At 44.3% G+C, this 17,259-nt stretch overlaps 1 protein-coding gene across 4 annotated transcripts in view; it reads left to right on the plus strand.

Moving 5' to 3' along the window:
* GOLM1 (golgi membrane protein 1) overlaps positions 1-16,767 on the plus strand; it is a 119,157-nt gene extending 102,390 nt beyond the window's left edge. For 2 of the 4 annotated variants that reach the window (XM_074995153.1, XM_074995152.1), the window contains 4 exons: positions 7,660-7,837; positions 10,216-10,542; positions 12,702-12,827; positions 13,250-16,767. In XM_074995153.1, coding sequence (XP_074851254.1) covers positions 7,660-7,837; positions 10,216-10,542; positions 12,702-12,827; positions 13,250-13,326 — 708 coding nt within the window. In that variant the 3' untranslated portion in view covers positions 13,327-16,767. The remainder of the gene's footprint in view (positions 1-7,659; positions 7,838-10,215; positions 10,543-12,701; positions 12,828-13,249) is intronic. The other 2 variants (XM_074995154.1, XM_074995155.1) reach the window with 2 other exon arrangements.
* The last annotated feature ends 492 nt before the right edge of the window (positions 16,768-17,259 follow it).

Below are 17,259 nucleotides of genomic sequence, written 5' to 3' on the forward strand. Positions count from 1 at the left end.
CTGCCGGTTTGTATACGCTCACCAGCCAGTGCTGCATGCTGCACATGTGTAACCTGGCGTTCTGTACGACGGACGTCGCCGCTGCCATGTGGCCCAGCAGCTGTAAGCACGTCAGGACCGGCGCTGTAGGGCTGAAGGTGATGACCTGCACGAGGGAGCCGATGGCCCGAAAGCGAGTCTCTGGTAGATACACTCTCGCTGTAATAGAATTTATGCGTGCCCCTGTGAACTCTATGTCCTGTGTGGGGTCTATCTTTGATTTTGCCAGATTGATAACCAGGCCGAGCGAAGAGAACGTGCCTGCTGTGACGCGTATGATACGTAGTACCTCTTCCTTCAAGGCCCCTTTGAGCAGGCAGTCGACCAGACATGGGAATATAAATACCCCCTGTCTGTGCAGGTAGGCTGACACCACTGCCAAGGTCTTGGTGAAGACTCTGGGGGCCGAGGAGAGGCCAAACGGTAGGACCTTGTATTGAAAATGTTCTTTGCCTACCATGAACCGGAGGAATCGTAGGTGAGCCGGATGGATAGTTATGTGAAAATACGTGTCTTGTAAGTCGAGGGCTGCGAACCAATCTCCATCATCCAGTGCCGTAAGGATGGAGGCGATTGTGATCATTGGAAAGCGTTGCTTGTGCAGGTGCCGGTTGAGGCCTCGAAGATCTAAAATGGGCCTCCAGCCTCCTGTCTTTTTCTCCGTGAGGAAGTACCTCGAGTAGAACCCTTTCCCTTGCAGTTGCTCCGGCACTCTTTCCACTGCCCCTATGAGCATGAGATGGTCTACCTCCTGCTTCAGCCTCGCTATGTGGGAGGCCTCCGGGAGGTGGGGCCTGGGTGGAGGTCGTGGCGGTGGGAGCGACTGGAAGGGGATGGGGTACCCCGTGGCTACGATCTCCAGCACCCATTTGTCTGTGGTGATCCTTTGCCACTGGCCGTAGAATGGTCGGAGGCGATGGTGGAATAACCGCTTCGGATGACCTTGTGCGATGGTAGTGATGGCGCAGCCCTGGATCTGTGTGTCAAACTTGTGGCCTTTGGCCCTGCCCCGAGGACGCACGGCTCTGTTGGGAACGTCGCCTGGGAGTTCTGTACTGCTGGTGCTGTTGATGTCGCCCTTGCTCGTAACCCCTGTGGTACTGGGGACGCTGTGGCTGGTACTGGTACCGTCTTTGTTGAGGGTAGTACTTTTTCTTTCTGTATGGAGGGGTGTAAATCCCCAGGGTCCTAAGTGTGGCTTTTGAATCTTTACTGGAATGAAGGACCGAGTCAGTTGATTCAGCAAACAGCTTCTGCGAGTCGAAGGGAAGATCGACTATCTTCGCCTGCAGATCCCTCGGTATACCCAAAGTCTGGAGCCAGGACTCCCTTCGCATCACCACTGCCGTAGCTGTGGAGCGTGCTGCTGTGTCCGCAACATCCAGGGTGATCTGAACTCCCGTCCTCGAGGCCGCGTAGCCTTCTTGCACGATGGCCTTGAGCACTGGTTTCTTGTCCTCTGGAAGCGAGTCCATGAGGGAGGTTAACCTAGTGTAGTTGTCGAAATTATGGTTTGCTAGATGCGCTGCGTAATTTGCCATTCGCAACAGTAGAGTGGAGGAGGAGTAGACCTTTCTGCCGAACAGCTCTAGCTTCTTGGCATCTTTGTCTGTTCCCCCTGTCTTGAATTGAGATGTGTCTGAACTTTGTTGCGACGACTCCACCACCAAGGAATTTGGTTGTGGGTGGCTGAACAGGAACTCCATGCCCTTCGCCGGCACGAAGTATTTCTTATCCGCTCTCTTGTGGACAGGCGGAATAGTCGCAGGGGTCTGCCATATCATAGTGGCGGACTCCAAGATTGCTTCATCAAGCGGTATTGCTATTTTGGAGGAGGCCGGAGGTCTCAGATTTTTGAGGAGCTTATGGTGTTTCTCTTGCACCTCTGCTGTCTGGATGCCTTGCGTGAAGGCCACCCTCTTAAACAGCTCTTGAAACTGTTTGAGATCGTCCGGAGGATGGACGTCCCCCGGGGAGGAGAGCGAGGAACCACTAGGATACGCCTCTCTGGACCCTTCTGGTTCCTGTTGGTGATGGTACATCCACTCGCTGGAAGCTTGCAAGGGAAAATCTCGGGGTTCCATAACCAGTTTCCCCTGAGATACTTGAGTCTCTGTCCCCGTTCACGATTGCCCTTGGGGATACGGGACCGTCTGTGGGGATCTTTCCCTGGTAGAGTGCCGGTGGTGTCTATGCCCCGTGTGATAGGGGCGACCATGGCAGCATGGGCACTGTTCTTGGGAAGGTGACCTAGACCACTCCCTTGGTGCGTACCCCCTGCGTCTGGGGGAGCGAGATTGTTGAGAGACCTGGGACACTGGAGAGAGCGATTTGTGATAGTACTCCAGTGGCTCAAACCCCAGGAAGGGTGAAGGTGGTCCCAGCCAGGGCGAGGCTGGTTGTAAAAATGGAGATGGGGGCTCCGGGTAGGCTAGGGGGGACCCCTGCCTTCTGGTTGGAGTCTGCAGCATAAGCGGAGGGCTGAGAGAAAGCAACTCTGCAGCCCTGTCTGGAGAGGGGCTGCGGTGCCTTGTTTTGTGTGCAGCCTTCCCCCTCCCTTGAGGGGGTGGCTCCGCCCCCTGACGTGTAGGGGATCTCAGCCCCGTCCGCGCCGTGCTCGGCACACTCATGGGCGGTGCCGCACGGGCGGTGTCCTCCAGTGCCTGCAGGCTGCGTGCCTGCGTGCTCTGCACCGCCGGTTCCCTGGGGGTCGGTGCCACTGCTTGCGGTGCCGCCGGTACCGGCGCTTGTTTAGCCGCCGCCCTGCCTGCGGTGCGGGGCAGCTGTTTGATTATCGGAGGCTGAGCCGCCTCCACGTGGCTCTCCGTGCCGCCGCCGATCAGCTGTTGCTGTGGCTGGGGGCTGTGCGCTCCTCCCGTCCCGCTCGCTGTTGCTGCTGGCAGGGATCGGGCTGGGGAGACTTTCCTCCATTTTTGCGTTGATGGGGTGAGGGAGGCGGCTTTCCTTTTATGGGCCCCGGAGGGTCCCTCCTGCTGCGGCCGCTCTGGCACGTCTGGCTGGAGGGCCTTGTCGAAGAGCAGCATTTTAAGCCGCATCTCCCTGTCCTTCCTTGCTCTGGCTGTTAATTTTGCACAGAAGGAGCATTTCTGCGTGACATGGGACTCCCCCAGGCACCTTATGCAGTGACTGTGCCCATCAGACGCTAGCATTGCCTCTCGGCAAGACTCACATTTCTTGAATCCTGAAGAAGACGTTGGTGAGTCTTTCAGTTGTTAATGGGGTACTTAGCACCTTCTCTGTGCTGTTTTCCCCCTCTCCGATAGCCTGCCGCGGCAGGAGGGCTAATGGCCCTAGGCTCCTGGCCTCCGGTGCTCTGCTTGTTACTAGGACTGGACTGAATGCCGTCCCGCTTGTTTCTTTTTTTTTTTTTTTTTTTTTTGAAAATAACAACTGGCTAACTTAACAGTAGCCTAAGAACTTGAAAACTTTAAAGAAAAACAGTGAAAACCATTGAATACGCTAACTTGGCCGTAGCCTAGTCGGATTCCGTCTGCAGCCGACGGCGGTTAAGAGGAACTGGCGGGGACCGGATCGCGCACGTGGCCAGGAGCGCGCAAGGGAGCGGCGCGCACCGGCGCATGCGCGGTCCGGCAGAAACTGCTTGGAAGATCCGATCTGCGGCGCCGGGCGAGCCCGACACCTATTGTGGAGCACCCACGGGGACACTCGAAGAAGAACATATGTTGGGTCTGGTAAATTTTCATGGCAATTTTTCAAGGCGTAGTTGCCATTTGAGAAGAATAGAGTTAAGCCCGGAGACTTAAATATAGGAAAGGTGACCAGTTAAATATTTAATTACTCTGATAGTTCATACTTTTCAGTTATGGTACTATTGTGTACACTGTCACCTTATACATTCCAATACTCATTTTGTTCTGACCCAGAAATCACAAACCCCTTCAAATATAAATGTCCTTAACATGTGCATTGCTTAACCTTTCACACAGCACATAAATAAGGATGCCTCTGCTGCAAGGATTAAAAAAACAAACTTTAAAGTTGTCATCTATTATAAACCTGATTCACCATTAACGTACTGGGGAGAGAGTGAGGCAGGGCTGGCAGTGCAGCGGCTAAACAAAGCCTTTCTTCTCTCAGTTAGCCCTGCCCCCTTTCAGCTGTAGCCAGTGCCAGGCCTGGAGGGAGAATAAAAGGAGGGGAGCTAGCTCAGTTCAGGGCTGTCCGCAGGACCTTAGCGAGAGCTGACTGCCGGGTCACGTGCAGGAGGACACAGCCTCCAAAACCCGCCCCAAGGTGCAGAAGGGGAGATCCCCAAAGAAACCCCCATTGAGGAGGGGGAAATTGGACTCTTGTGGCCACACCCCAAACTGAACGTACAGACTCTAGTGAGCGGACTGAAGTCCTACACCCCAGGCCCATGGGTGACACAGGGACCTAACCAGTAAGCCACCCCGCTGCTAGAGGGACCCAGCTACTGTACCTTAAAGGATTTTTGTGTGGCAGTTTCATTTCGTAAGGTAACAAGAGGCATAAAAATGGGTTGTGTTGAGCCTTAAAAGTCGTCTAATCAGAGTTACCTAGAAAGTTGGATGTCAGTTACTGACTCAAAGGTCTTTTTCTTCTGTTTGCCAATTATTCATTATTAAGCATTATTCAGGAATTTGTGCATTCCTATTTAACTCTCTGGATAACTTCAGTAAATGAATGGTTTGAGTGTTTGCTTTTTGTGCTGTGCTTAGTCACCCAAGTCAGAGCCTGGACTTCGATGACTAATATTGGAATTTTTAAAGATGTCCATACAAATGCGAGCTAAATTAGCTTTAATACGTATGTTCAGTTATTCAAGAATTTTTCTTTCCCGTGTACATTGTTAAAAACAAATTGCTATATAAATGTTTATATAATACACAAAGGTGCAAATGCTCTTCAAGTGAGTATCGGAGAGGTAGCTGTGTTAGTCTTTACCTTCAAAAACAACAAGTCCTGTGGCACCTTATAGATTAACAAATATTTTGGAGCACAAGCTTTCGTGGGCAAAGATCCGCTTCATCTTCAAGTGAATTTGTTTTTTTGAGACATTGTTTTTTAAATTCTTTTTATTGCTGTATTTGTTCATCTTTAGCTGTGCTGAAGCTTGGACAAAACAAACCAGCAGTCCAGTAGCACTTTAAAGACTAACAAAATAATTTATCGGGTGACGAGCTTTTGTGGGACAGACCCGCTTCTTCAGATCTGCCAGCTGGAGGTGCAGAGCAGGGTTGGTTGCCGGTCCCAGTTTGAATAACTGGTATATTGTAGGGGATACTGGATAATAAAGCTTGTACTGTATTGGTTCACATCTCCATACTTCAAGATCTGAAGAAGTGGGTCTGTACCACCAAAGCTCGTCACCTGATAAATTATTCTGTTAGTCTTTAAAGTACTACATGACTGCTGATTTGTTTTGTTAGGATACAGACTAACACAGCTACCTCTCTGTTACTATGAGACGTGGACAGGAAATTTTTGTGAATGGTGCATGTGATTTTTCTACATTATTTCCTAGGGCAAGGGCAATTTTATGTACCAGGTATATGAAGTGTTTATATGCTCCTTGGCTTCTGTGAGCTTATGTAGAATTGTTCCTGTCCTGCCCATGTTGTAAACCAGTGTTTTCCCAAACTGTGTTCCACGGGATGCGAATAGGTGTTCTGTGGGGGGGGGGAAAAATCAATTCTAGCAATATTTTGCCTTCTAAAATATTAAGTAAGAAATTGCGTGTATCAAAAATACTAAAGATATTTGAATAATATTTCAATTGTAAATATATTAATAATTCTTTCATAGCAGTATAGCTGTTATGCAACTTGTGCCAAAAGAGAGATGCAAAAACACTCTCCTGATTAAAAACAAAAAACAGTCAAATGGTATTTATTTTTATTTTCCAGTAGTTTTCTGTAAAAGTAACAAATTTATAAAAACACAAAATTTAAAAATATTTTTCCATATGTAATTTGTTTTGCATTTTTCATAAAAAATGTGTTTTAAGCATTAAGGAAGGACAGTCCTTTTCCGAACAATATTGTCCTTTCCGTTTTTGTACAAAAGAACGACACTAACCATCCGTCTTTTGGCTGTTTATATCGATGTTTTGTTTTGGGTTTGTATTTTAATTTTTCACTTAATTATAGGGTTGCTAACCATCCTCCTATCAGAGAGGCATTAGTTGTTCATCCAGATTTTTCTCTTGTTCCTTGTAAAATAAGGCAGCTAAAAACCTCTTTTAAATCAACTTGTGAGCATTATGCTCAACAATTTTTCAGTTTGAAACACTCCCACACCCATACCCCCTGGAGCAGCATAAATGTGTTCTGTCAATTCCAAGCCCAAAAGTGTCCTGGGGCCGAATTAGTTTGGGAAACGCTGTTGTAAACAAGCACAGTACGGTCTCAACATTTGTGAGGGTTCCGTGTTGAGAACCCTCACGTATGTTGAATTTTGCAAACATGGCAGCCGCCGGCCCTCCCCAGCTGGAGCACCAGCAAGGCAGTGGCTGCTGGTGCTCCTGCCTGGGGCCCTGGGGAGGTGGTTGCTCACGAATAATTGAACTCACGAATCTTAAGTTCGCAAATATGGGGACCTCACTGTACAGAAAAGAAACAGCTTCATTATAGCCTAGTTTTCAAGTTGCAAGAAGTCGATACAATGCAGCAGAAACTTTAAGTGCTGCTCAGTTTTATGCTTGTAACCGCCAATTATCTTAGCATTTAGTTAGTAAAATGCTCACGTGTATAAGGTTTGTTGCCCCTAAAATTTCAATGGCTTAATTTCTGAAGGGGCAAGTCTTTGAGCTGCCATTCTTTCCTGGGGTGTGTCTACACTGTGAAGTTAGGTTGAATGTGTTAAGGTTGATATTCTAGCACCCGATTTTGTAAAGTTGAAGGTCCACGTCCACACCGGTCCATAAAGTCGACAAATACAAAAGGGACACACTGGAGAGGAGGAACGGGGAGATGCTGACTGCACTCGAGGCTTTGCACACAGTGGAATGATGGTTCTGGTGCTGTGAAACAAGCTCATTTTGCATTAAGTACAGAGGAGGATGGGACTCACAGCCCATAACATCAGAACTGTCCAAGTTGAACTAATTCATGCATTTGAATGAGGCTGCCATAAATCAGTGTTCCCAAATGTTCCTGAAAGATGAGCTCTTCTTGAGAAATAATACAAGTAGGTCCTCCAGCCCCAGCAGGGCAGCCTGGGAGCAAATTGCACTGTCTCCGCCCTGTGCCCACAGCCGATCCTTGGTGCTCCAGAGGGATGTACCCTTTGCACTCAGAAATATTGCTTCCAATGACAGTAGCCCCTGATGCACTACATATAGCGGCAGTAGAATCAGATGGTGTTGGGTGGAATTGTTTCAGAAGAGGCTTTATTCCACATTGTTTTGTTGTGTGATCTCTGGGGAAACTTTTGCTGCCTGTTTATTAGGGTTGTGTTTTTCTTGTGACTCCCTTGGGGAATTCAGTTCAAGTGCATTTCTCGAATTGGTACGAGATGCATTTAGATTTCTGTAGTCAGGATTAAAAATGAGGATATAAATCAGAGCGTAGGAATGAACATGTGGACAAATCACTGATATCTGTATGTGTCTTAAAGGATAATAGTCAGCTGCCAACTTATAGTCGACCAGAGCTCCAGCTGCATGATCTGGAAGAGCAGAAAGGAGACAAAGAGCAAAAGGGCGACGCAATTCCTGGAAATGTATCTCTAGAAGCATCAAAGCCAACAGCCAGTGTCAAAAGTGTACCAGAGACTGAGTCTCAGGGAGACAAAGGTAAGACTGGCCAATTACATCACTGACACCTTAGTAGCAACAGCGATGAGAAATTGGTTCTGATTAATTGAATTTTAATTTAATAATGTAAAAATGCATATCACCACACTAGATTCACATTTATTGTTGTATTTTTCCATGTTTATGGAAAGTTTTATACTGATAGTTAATAATCATCTGAATTTCTCTTAATTAAAATGCTTCCAATGGTTGAAGCTTATAAGGTAGGAGTGGCTAGATCCACAAAGGAGATGTCGGCTCAGCATGGGAACACCTAACTTCTGGCATCCAAGCGTCCTCTAAGATGCGCAGGAGTTAGGTGCCTCTAAGAACAGGATCTACAAGCTTAGTGGGCTAAAATAGCTACTGGGAAATAGTGAGACAAGAGCCTTGCTCCTTGAAGGGACTCCGGCATCCCAAGTCTGGACCAGATAGAGGCACGCATCTGCACTTGGAATTCACAGTTGGGAACCCTCCCCTGGAGCTAGGATTGACTGGGCTTAGAAGCCTTCCTTGCAAAAACAGTGGTGGTAAGTCAGAGACAGAGTGAGTGACTCTGTGACTTGTGATTAGTGCATTGTTCTGGGAGAGACAGGTTCCTGGCCCTGCTCTACTGCATGCTCCTTCAACAGGAAACAGACTGAGACCCCCTATTTAGCCCAGTAGTTAGGGCACTCTCCTGGGACAGGGGGAGACTTATGTTGATCCATACTCCACATTGGACAGAGGGAAGATTTGACTATGTTTCCCACAGCCTTAAGTTAGTTCTCTCTCCGTGCCAATGTTCCCTCTATTTTTTTTCATCCTGGGTAGAATAAATTTTATGTGCCCTGAGGCATGTGTGGCTGTGCACCACCAGGAGAAACATATGCTCTTGGCTGTGAGTGCTCTGCTAATCAGCTGGGCAGCCTTTGAATGTCTCCTGGGTGACTACCTAAGTGCCCAACTTGCAGGGAAAACTGCCTGGGTCTGCTGAGTATAAAAAGCTGGTGAGGAATTTAGGTATCTACAGGGTTAGGCGACAGCTGAGTTCGTAAGGATATAAATTTTGCATTTAGACATCTGATGTGGCAATGGGCTGCCTAATCTTTGTGAATCTAGCCCTAGGTGTACACTGCATATATTGGGACAGTGTTATATTTAGCAAGCCTAAACTAGTATCCCTAATTTGCTATGGAAAAAGTGTTCCCTTTTCTGAAGACTTCCTGAAACAAGGGCTTGATTTTAATAGTCTGAACATTAGCTTCGGTTTTAGTAGGTGTGGTGCACCTGAAACCACTAGAAATTATCCTTTAGTTATTGGGTTGAATACAGAAGTAACTGGGTAAAATTTAAGGGTCTGTGAGATATAACTATATGATATAGTCATCACAAATAGTTTATATGCTTTATATACAAACTGAATGATCCTACTGGCCTTAATAGTATACATATGAATTAATAATTAATGGTTGCTACTGCCATGATCACAATTTAGCATCATTTGAAATGGTTTCCTCTTTAGATGTATTTTAAAAAAATACAACTCTGAGCATATTGAAGGTCTCATTCCATAGGGCTAGTATTTCTATATAATGTTCGTAGACACGGCGTCTTGTGAATTGTATCTCAAAAGGGTGTAAGGAGGACAGAAACGTCAAAAATTGCACAGCAGCATATGCTGGGACCAATACTGTTCCTAAGCTGCACCTCCCTATTAAGGAGGAAGACAGCTGCAGGCTACTTGTAGATTTCACATCTGGTCAACCCTTGTTATAGGCTAACTCTGTTAACAGTGACATGCACACGCACACGCACTTATTCCATCACACAGAAAATAAGTTTACATTTTTAATGGTGTAAGAAAAGGGATTTACATGGGTCATAATACTCTGTATTTATATAATTGTGCCTTGCATGTCCAAGTATTAATTGATCTCACTATAAACTTAGTGATTCACACTTTTTTCCTTATTTACCATAAAAAAGACAGTGCAGACCTTAAAAATCTTAATGAAACACAAATCCTGCAGTGGTTTCTCATAAACTATTTTATTTACCAAGAGTAGTATTGTACACTGTAAACTTATACTGTATTTACTTTTGCTATACTGCACTTAAGGAAAACATAACTAAAATTTACTTACGGGTAAAATGCTGGTTATTTGAGAGTTCTGGATAATAGAATGCAGATATGAAAGAATTTACTGTAGTACCTTTTAACTTGAGTACCCCGATTGTGTTCATACATTCTTTGGAGTTAATGCAGCTTAAAGAAATGTGCCTGCGCTGGAGAAAAAAATGAACTTGGGTGGGCAAAGGGCAATTGATCCTGTTCTAGCTTTTTAAAGGCTTGAATTTTGCTACAGCCAAAACTCTTGATGCACATTGCTTTACAGAAGGGACTCCTGATCTAGGTACAGTGAACAAAGAGGAGCCTAAAAGAGAAAATGAGAAGCTTTCTGTTGATCAAGGACCCCCACACGATCCAGCTAAGAGTGCCCCTGCTCATGAGGAATTGCCACCTATTCCAGGAAAGGAATCCAATCCATATGAGGGGGTAAATGTTCCTAAAGACGGTGATGCAGAAAGGGAGTCTGTCAAAATGCAAGAACCAGCTGCAGGCCAAGCTACCAACCAAGAAAATGCTCTCAATGAAGAAGTAGAGAGGGAGCACCTCCTAAGTTATGATGTTCATCCAGATGACCAGGAGCCCAGTCAGGATGGTTAGTACAAAGACTTGGCCTATCTAGTCACTTGCAGCTGGATCCAATGATTGTGTAAAACTTTTTGGCTTGAAGGCCATAGTGGGGTTCACAAATTATATGTGAAGGGCTGGGTAGGGGAGGGAATTTTGTTTCCAGCTCTTCTCCTTGTTAGTTGTATTCTGGAGTGGTTTGGGTCCAAAGCTCCACTGGAATCAGCAGTTCTGCCTGTTTGGTACAGATGTTAGGCCAAATCCTGCTTTTACCTACACTAGTAAGGCCATGGACGTCAGACTCCTTGTGAGTAATTCAAGTAGTTTTTGAGCTGTTAAAATGTATCTGTATCTGTTTGTGCCAGTTTGGCGGCAAAAAAAAACAACCTTCTGTTTTAAATAGGAAATTCTTTTAAACAGTAATTGTGCTGGGTGTGACCTGGGCAGTACTATAGATGTACCTGGAGACAACAGTTTGAATTTATTCTTTATGACTTCACGCCTGGTGAACTAGAGCTATTATGCTTTATTCAGAGCTTTCTGAAGATGTGGGTCTGCTCTACAATAGCTCATCACTGAATAAATCATTGTTAGTCTTTAAAGTGCTACATTTCTGCCTGTTTGTTTTGTTGGAGTACAGACTAACGAGGTTACCTCTCTGTTACTATTCATTATGCTTTAGTCCACAGCTCACTGTTTACTAGTCATATCAGTCAGTTTCTTTGGCATATATACGAGCTGTCCTTAGGCTCTGCCTTTTCTGTGAGTTCAATTCTGTGGAGCATTGTGTCTCCAGAAGATAGCACATGTTCTCAGCTTCTGTTGATGTGTTCAGAATCTTGCAGGATTAGGCCCAAAGGCTGAAGCATTTAGTAACTAATGTGTTTTTAAGCAGACATGAATTTTGGCTTCCATTATTGCTGGACGGATTTGCAGCAAGGGAGATTAGGTTAAAATGTTCTTCCTTATAGAAAGAAATTTACAGAAATTTAGTAGTAAGAGAGCTAGTCGTGCTAGTCTATATACTATGAAAACAAAAAAGCAGTCCAGTAGCACTTTAAAGACTAACAAAATAATTTATTAGGTGATGAGCTTTCATGGGCCATGGTGTCAACATGCTAACAACTAGTGGCTGTTTAGTCAGGAGTGTAGCTAGTTGGCTTGAACAATCTTTTCAGAATAATGCGGCTAGTTTGTTATAGTAGTAGCCTCTAAAAATGCTGCCAATGAAGAAGTAGAGGGGGACAACTTCTTACATTACAGTGACTATGCATCTGAACTGGTTGGACACCAAAGGGACTAGATCGGGATCGGCAACCAAAATAGCAAGAAGAGCCTTTTATTTTTTTAAATTCTGTAAAAAAAAAAAAAAAAAAAAAAAAAAAAATTCAAAAGCCACAATACACCTGAATACGAGACAGTCCTTAATAACAAACTGTACTTTAACCCCTATTTTTAAGAACACCTCACATACAATGATTTGTAATGCCATACATGTTTACTGTAGAAAGGTCACAAACTTGTTACATATTGTTTTCTTCACGCTTTACGTCTGTCTGCATACCTGACCTGAGTGTTTTCCTGACTTTCACTCCCAAACCTACTTTAAACATGAAGTAAAATTGCATATTTAATTTTTTTAAACGTCTGTTGTCCTTCACAGCAGAAATGCCGCAAGCTTCCTTTTTATTTACTTTATTAGCAGCATTATCAAAACACAGTGTCATATGCAGTGTTTCGAGAGCACGTATTGTTTGCGATTTAGATTGGAGTTGTTCATTGTTAAGCTTTTAGATGTTCACCATTTATCAAAAATAATCAGGTGCGTTTCTCCCCCCCTCCACTTTGCAATTATAGTATTGGGAGGTATAAAGAAGTCCTTAAAGAGTCATAGGTGGCTCCAGAGCTGCCAGTTGAAGACTCCAGGACAAGATGATCTCTTGAAGGTCCCTTTCAGCCCTACATATCTCATTCTTTTGTCCAGCTTTTTATACACAAGGGTATAGGAAACTTAATTCTGAAACTGGATAGTTGAGAACTGACTCCCTGCACAGGGTAATCAAATTTCAAAGAGTTGAGATAAATTCTGTTATCAAGTATGAGGGAAACTATTTGTGTGCAGCAGTGCTCTACGGCAGCTGTAGGAAGTTTTTGGCCAGTAACTAACAAAACTAAATATCTTTATAGACAAACAGAGAGTGGAAGCAGTGAACCAGAAGAACATAGCAGTTGACTACAATTCAGATGAGAATGAGGCTGAATCTGAAACTGATAAACAAGCAGCACTGGCAGGCAGTGAAAATAATTTGCATGGTAAAAACACGAGCTTTTTTTTTTTTAAATCCCTTGTATGCAGTACACCAATTGTTAAGACTGTATTTTTACAACAGGGATGAAACTGTCTGTCTTTGTTCAGTTAACTGATGCCCTTTTGATTGCTTTGAACATAGCTGGGACCTAGTTTGCTCTCACCAGTTTTACTCTGATGCACTATGAGTTCAGTGAAGTTACTCTCCATTTACAGGAGAGGGGAAAGAATCAGGGTCTCAATACAGTTTCACGGTCTACGTTGGAGTAAACCAGAACTGTGAGCTTTTGATACTTCACCATTCTACAATGATACAATCCGTTCAATAAGGACTATGTTGTCTCTTGCTGTGTTCTCTTATAAATGCAGATTTTAATAGCAGTTCTTCCAACTCTTACGCAGTATTAATTTCATTTTTTCCTCTCAGTAGTCCAAAATCTTGAAGATCCAGATGTGAAAAACCACTTATTTGAGCAAGGAGAAGAAGAGCGACAGAGGCTGTGAATAAATAATGCGCAAGATGCGACTCAGTCACCTGCAAATCCAACCGTAAATATCCAGGTGACGTCAGAATGCTTGATTGCACTCTTCAGGTTTAAAAAGGATCCCAAATGAAGTAGATCACTGTTGTGAAGTTTTAGTACTCTGGTTAAATTACTTTGTCTCTTGGAGAAGTTTCTTTGAGGTAGAGCTGACTTCTGTACCCCCCCAGTATTTTTTTTTTCAGTTTTAAAACCTTAATTAACTAAGTTGTACCCATCATATAACATTGGCATGAAGTGCAGGGGGAGAAGAGGAAGTAATTCAAAGATATTTTGGATGTCTACCTCTGTTGGACACTAACTTAAGGACTAGTCATGCCATTTACTGGGGAAGGATCAATCTTATCTCCACAAAGGCTGGAATAGTTGACCTGACCCACTCAAATGACAGTGTGATTTTTAGATAGCTTTTTCTCCCTCTTTCCATTAATGGTCTGTGTCACCACAGAAGAATACCAAGGTTCCCCATGGGAGGCCACTTCAGAGCCTTGACCTGAAGTCATAAACCTCAGCAAGGGGGTGTGGATTCATGTAGGGGTGAGCAAACTCTTTGTTGGGCCCCACTTTTCATCCCTGCAATTAGCAGGCCCCTCCCCAATAATGTAATCCAACCAACAGCCATTTTGCTTCTGTTCATTTAAAAAAAAACCAACCAACCCCCTATGGGCATGTGTAAGAAAATATGCAAATACATACAAACAGTAACATTTGGCATTTTTAATGAGATGGATGAGCCTGAAATGCCCTTACAAGATTTCCTGGCTCCCCCCATGCACACCCCTAGATTAGTAGGATTTGGTTTCTGCCCAACTGACCTGCATTTCCTGAAACAACCACTGTTTGAGGGAAGGCCTAAAATGGTGTACCATTTATATTTCCCCCAGTGGGGCCCCCAGCCGCCACCCCAGAAGGGGCAGGGCCAAGGGAAGTCAGCCCTGCCCTGACTGTAGCATAGCTTTGCCTTCCCCTCCACACATGGATTGACAGAGTAGCGCTACTGTAGCACTTCAAAGGAGCCTGGAGCTCTGCCTGTTGTGGCAGCCAAAGTAGTAGCCAGAGCTCTGGGCCCCAGGGCAACTGCCCCCTTGACTTGACCCCTCCTCCACTGCCCACCAGCAGGCCTGATTCCTCTTTTACCCATCCAACATTGCATTTAGAAGAACTGTCCTTTAGCACACTCTAGTTTTGTTATGATTGACAGACTACTTGATTGGCACTGTTACTGTTGAATGTATTCATTGTGGTAAACACACAATACCTCCTCGTGCCATTAAGATATTGTTGGGAGCCCTGGCCTCGGCTTGTTACTGTGAGGTGCTTGTTGAAGCAGGAATTCTAAAGGGTGAAAAGCTCACTCCACCATCTATTAGAAATGCTTTGAGTGAAAAACTATTACTATCAAACACATACTGTCAGCTACCTCTGAAGTTCCACCCTTGACTCCACCTGTAAGTCCTGGTTGCTGAAAGCGGGCAGGTTACAGTGAGTTGCATCCTGATACCACAGGTAACCTATATGCCATAGTCCAGTGTGTCAGACATGAAAGAAAATGAAAGCAGCTTGCAGCCTGTAACACATAGGGCTTGTGCATACTGCCTCCCTACTTTAAGGGAGGATAGTAAGTAGGATGTTGGGAGCTTGTTAATGAGTGCTGCCATGCATATGCAGCACTTCATTAAGCAAATTCCTCCCCCCTTATTGTTCCAGAGCTCTACATAAACACTCGATTTATGTGGGGATTACATTCCTGCAAACCCCACGTAACTCAAATTTTCGCACAGGTTGGGGTGGCAGGGAGATGGGAATCAGGCAGCAGCCTGGCTCCCGGCTCCCAGCTCCCATGGGGTTGAGGGGACCAGGAAACTGACCATCCCACCAGAGCTGGTCAGTTTCCTGCCTCCCAGGGTGGTGGGGAGCTGGAAACCAAGAGGCAGCTTGGTGCCTGGCTCCCTGCCACTTTTGGGACCTAGGAAACTGACCAGCCATGTGCTGGTCAATTTTCCAGGTTCCACAAGTGGGAGGGAGATAGGAACAAGCAGCAGCCTGGTGCCTGGCTCCCCTCCCCTTGCAGAGCCAGGAAACTGACCAGGGTAGCAACCTTGGTCAAGTTTTCTGGCTCCAGCCATTGGAGGGGAGTCAGGAAACTGACCAGGGCTGCCCCTCTGCTTATGGGACCCAGAAAACTGAACCGCCCTTCCCCCAGCCAGTAAGCAGCTTAAAAGCACTGCTGTCAGGCTGACAGCTGCAGAACAGCTTCCACTTGTGCTTATCTTGTATCAAAGTGAGTTACGTGCAACTTGAAGCCATGTATTTCGAGCGTTTACTGTATTTTTAAACAAACAAAACCAGGAGTTCAGATACACACACAAAACAGTAGAGATTATTAAAAAGGAAAAGAAGAGTGAATAGGGTATTAGGCCTAACTGAGTTTTTGAGAAGACTGCATTTAAGGGAAATGTCTCACTACAGACTTATGCACTTTTTCTTTTCCAGTTCTGTACTGTATGCAGTTCTTACAGTATGCTGTATCTCAGTGCCAGTAATCTAGTTTAATAACTCGAGCACAATTTTTAGTACCTTAAATAAAGGTAGCTGCCATATAGTGAGTAGGGATGTTCTCAGAAGCTGTATTAAATGTGGCCTGTTACACACACATGAATGCATTATGCTTACAAGAGTTTCTGAATAATCTAACTTCCTTTAAGATGTCCTAAGAAATAATGTTCTCTATATAACTAAGCCAAACACTCACCTTTACATATCAAACTTCTTCTTCCACAGTACATTTCATTCAAGGGTTGGGGGTGGGCTATACTAATTTGATAAGGAAGAACACAAACATTCTGTAGAGTGACAGAGGAACAGGAGAGATTTAAGAGGACACCACCTCTAAAAATACCTGGTCAAATCGTTGGACGTATTGCCTTTGGCAGTAATTGAACATTTTAATAAAAAATTAAATTGTCACTCAACTCTCCTGCAGTTAGGTCCTATCAGACACCAAACTGCTCTCACAGCTTCAAAAAGATGGACATAATTAATGACTTAGTCATCCATTGTGTGGGGGAATAAAATCAGAGTACTTTCTCAATGTTTTTGAAGGATTCGGAGTCTAAATGTAATTTTTAAAACCGCAAAAGGCAAAGGGCTTGTTATCTGTGTAAAAAAGAGTTAAGGAACTAAAACTTTTTCTAGTAGCGCAAGATTACTTAGATTCACCCAGGATTGTGGTTTTAAACACTTTGCGTATTGCTTAAAATCATTTGTACTCACTTTGAGTTTACTGAATGAAGCTACGAACTTAAGGGAGTTGGGAACTGATTTTTGTCCTTATTTAAAATGTTTTTGCAACAAAGCCTGATGGATTTTAGAAAAAGTTTAAAATAAAACTAAATCCTTCTCAGTGTGTGTGTTAACTTATTTTAAGCAGGGTTTGTTTACTTTCACAATGTTAGCTCCATTTGGGGTGAGGGAAGAATGCTGGTCCTTTGTCCTAATTCATGTGTTCTATACACGACATAGTAACAGAAGTTATTACTAGTTTCTTACCTGTTGCCCAGTTTATGTATTTGAAGGTTGATCCTCTGAAAGTGAAAAGTCCAATTTGCTTGAAAGTCCAGTAACAATTCTTTTTCACAATGTGGAACAGAGAGGTCAGTGCTTAAGTATTCATATGCAGAATTTACAGGGGAGAAGTTAATTACTGATGTCTTCAGTTTAGACTTTAAGCCATTTGTAGAGCTGGTTAGAAGTTAGAATGCTTTACCAGCTATATCAATTTGTTGAGAGCTCAATGTTTTTCCCTTTGTGGATTCCAACAGAATTTTTGAAAGTGTCCCATAATAAAGTCAGTAAAATCATAGAATATTTGATAAATTCTTTCAACCAAAAAGGT

This window comes from Carettochelys insculpta, chromosome 5 (genome assembly GCF_033958435.1).
Source record: "Carettochelys insculpta isolate YL-2023 chromosome 5, ASM3395843v1, whole genome shotgun sequence".
Classification (NCBI taxonomy): domain Eukaryota; kingdom Metazoa; phylum Chordata; order Testudines; family Carettochelyidae; genus Carettochelys; species Carettochelys insculpta.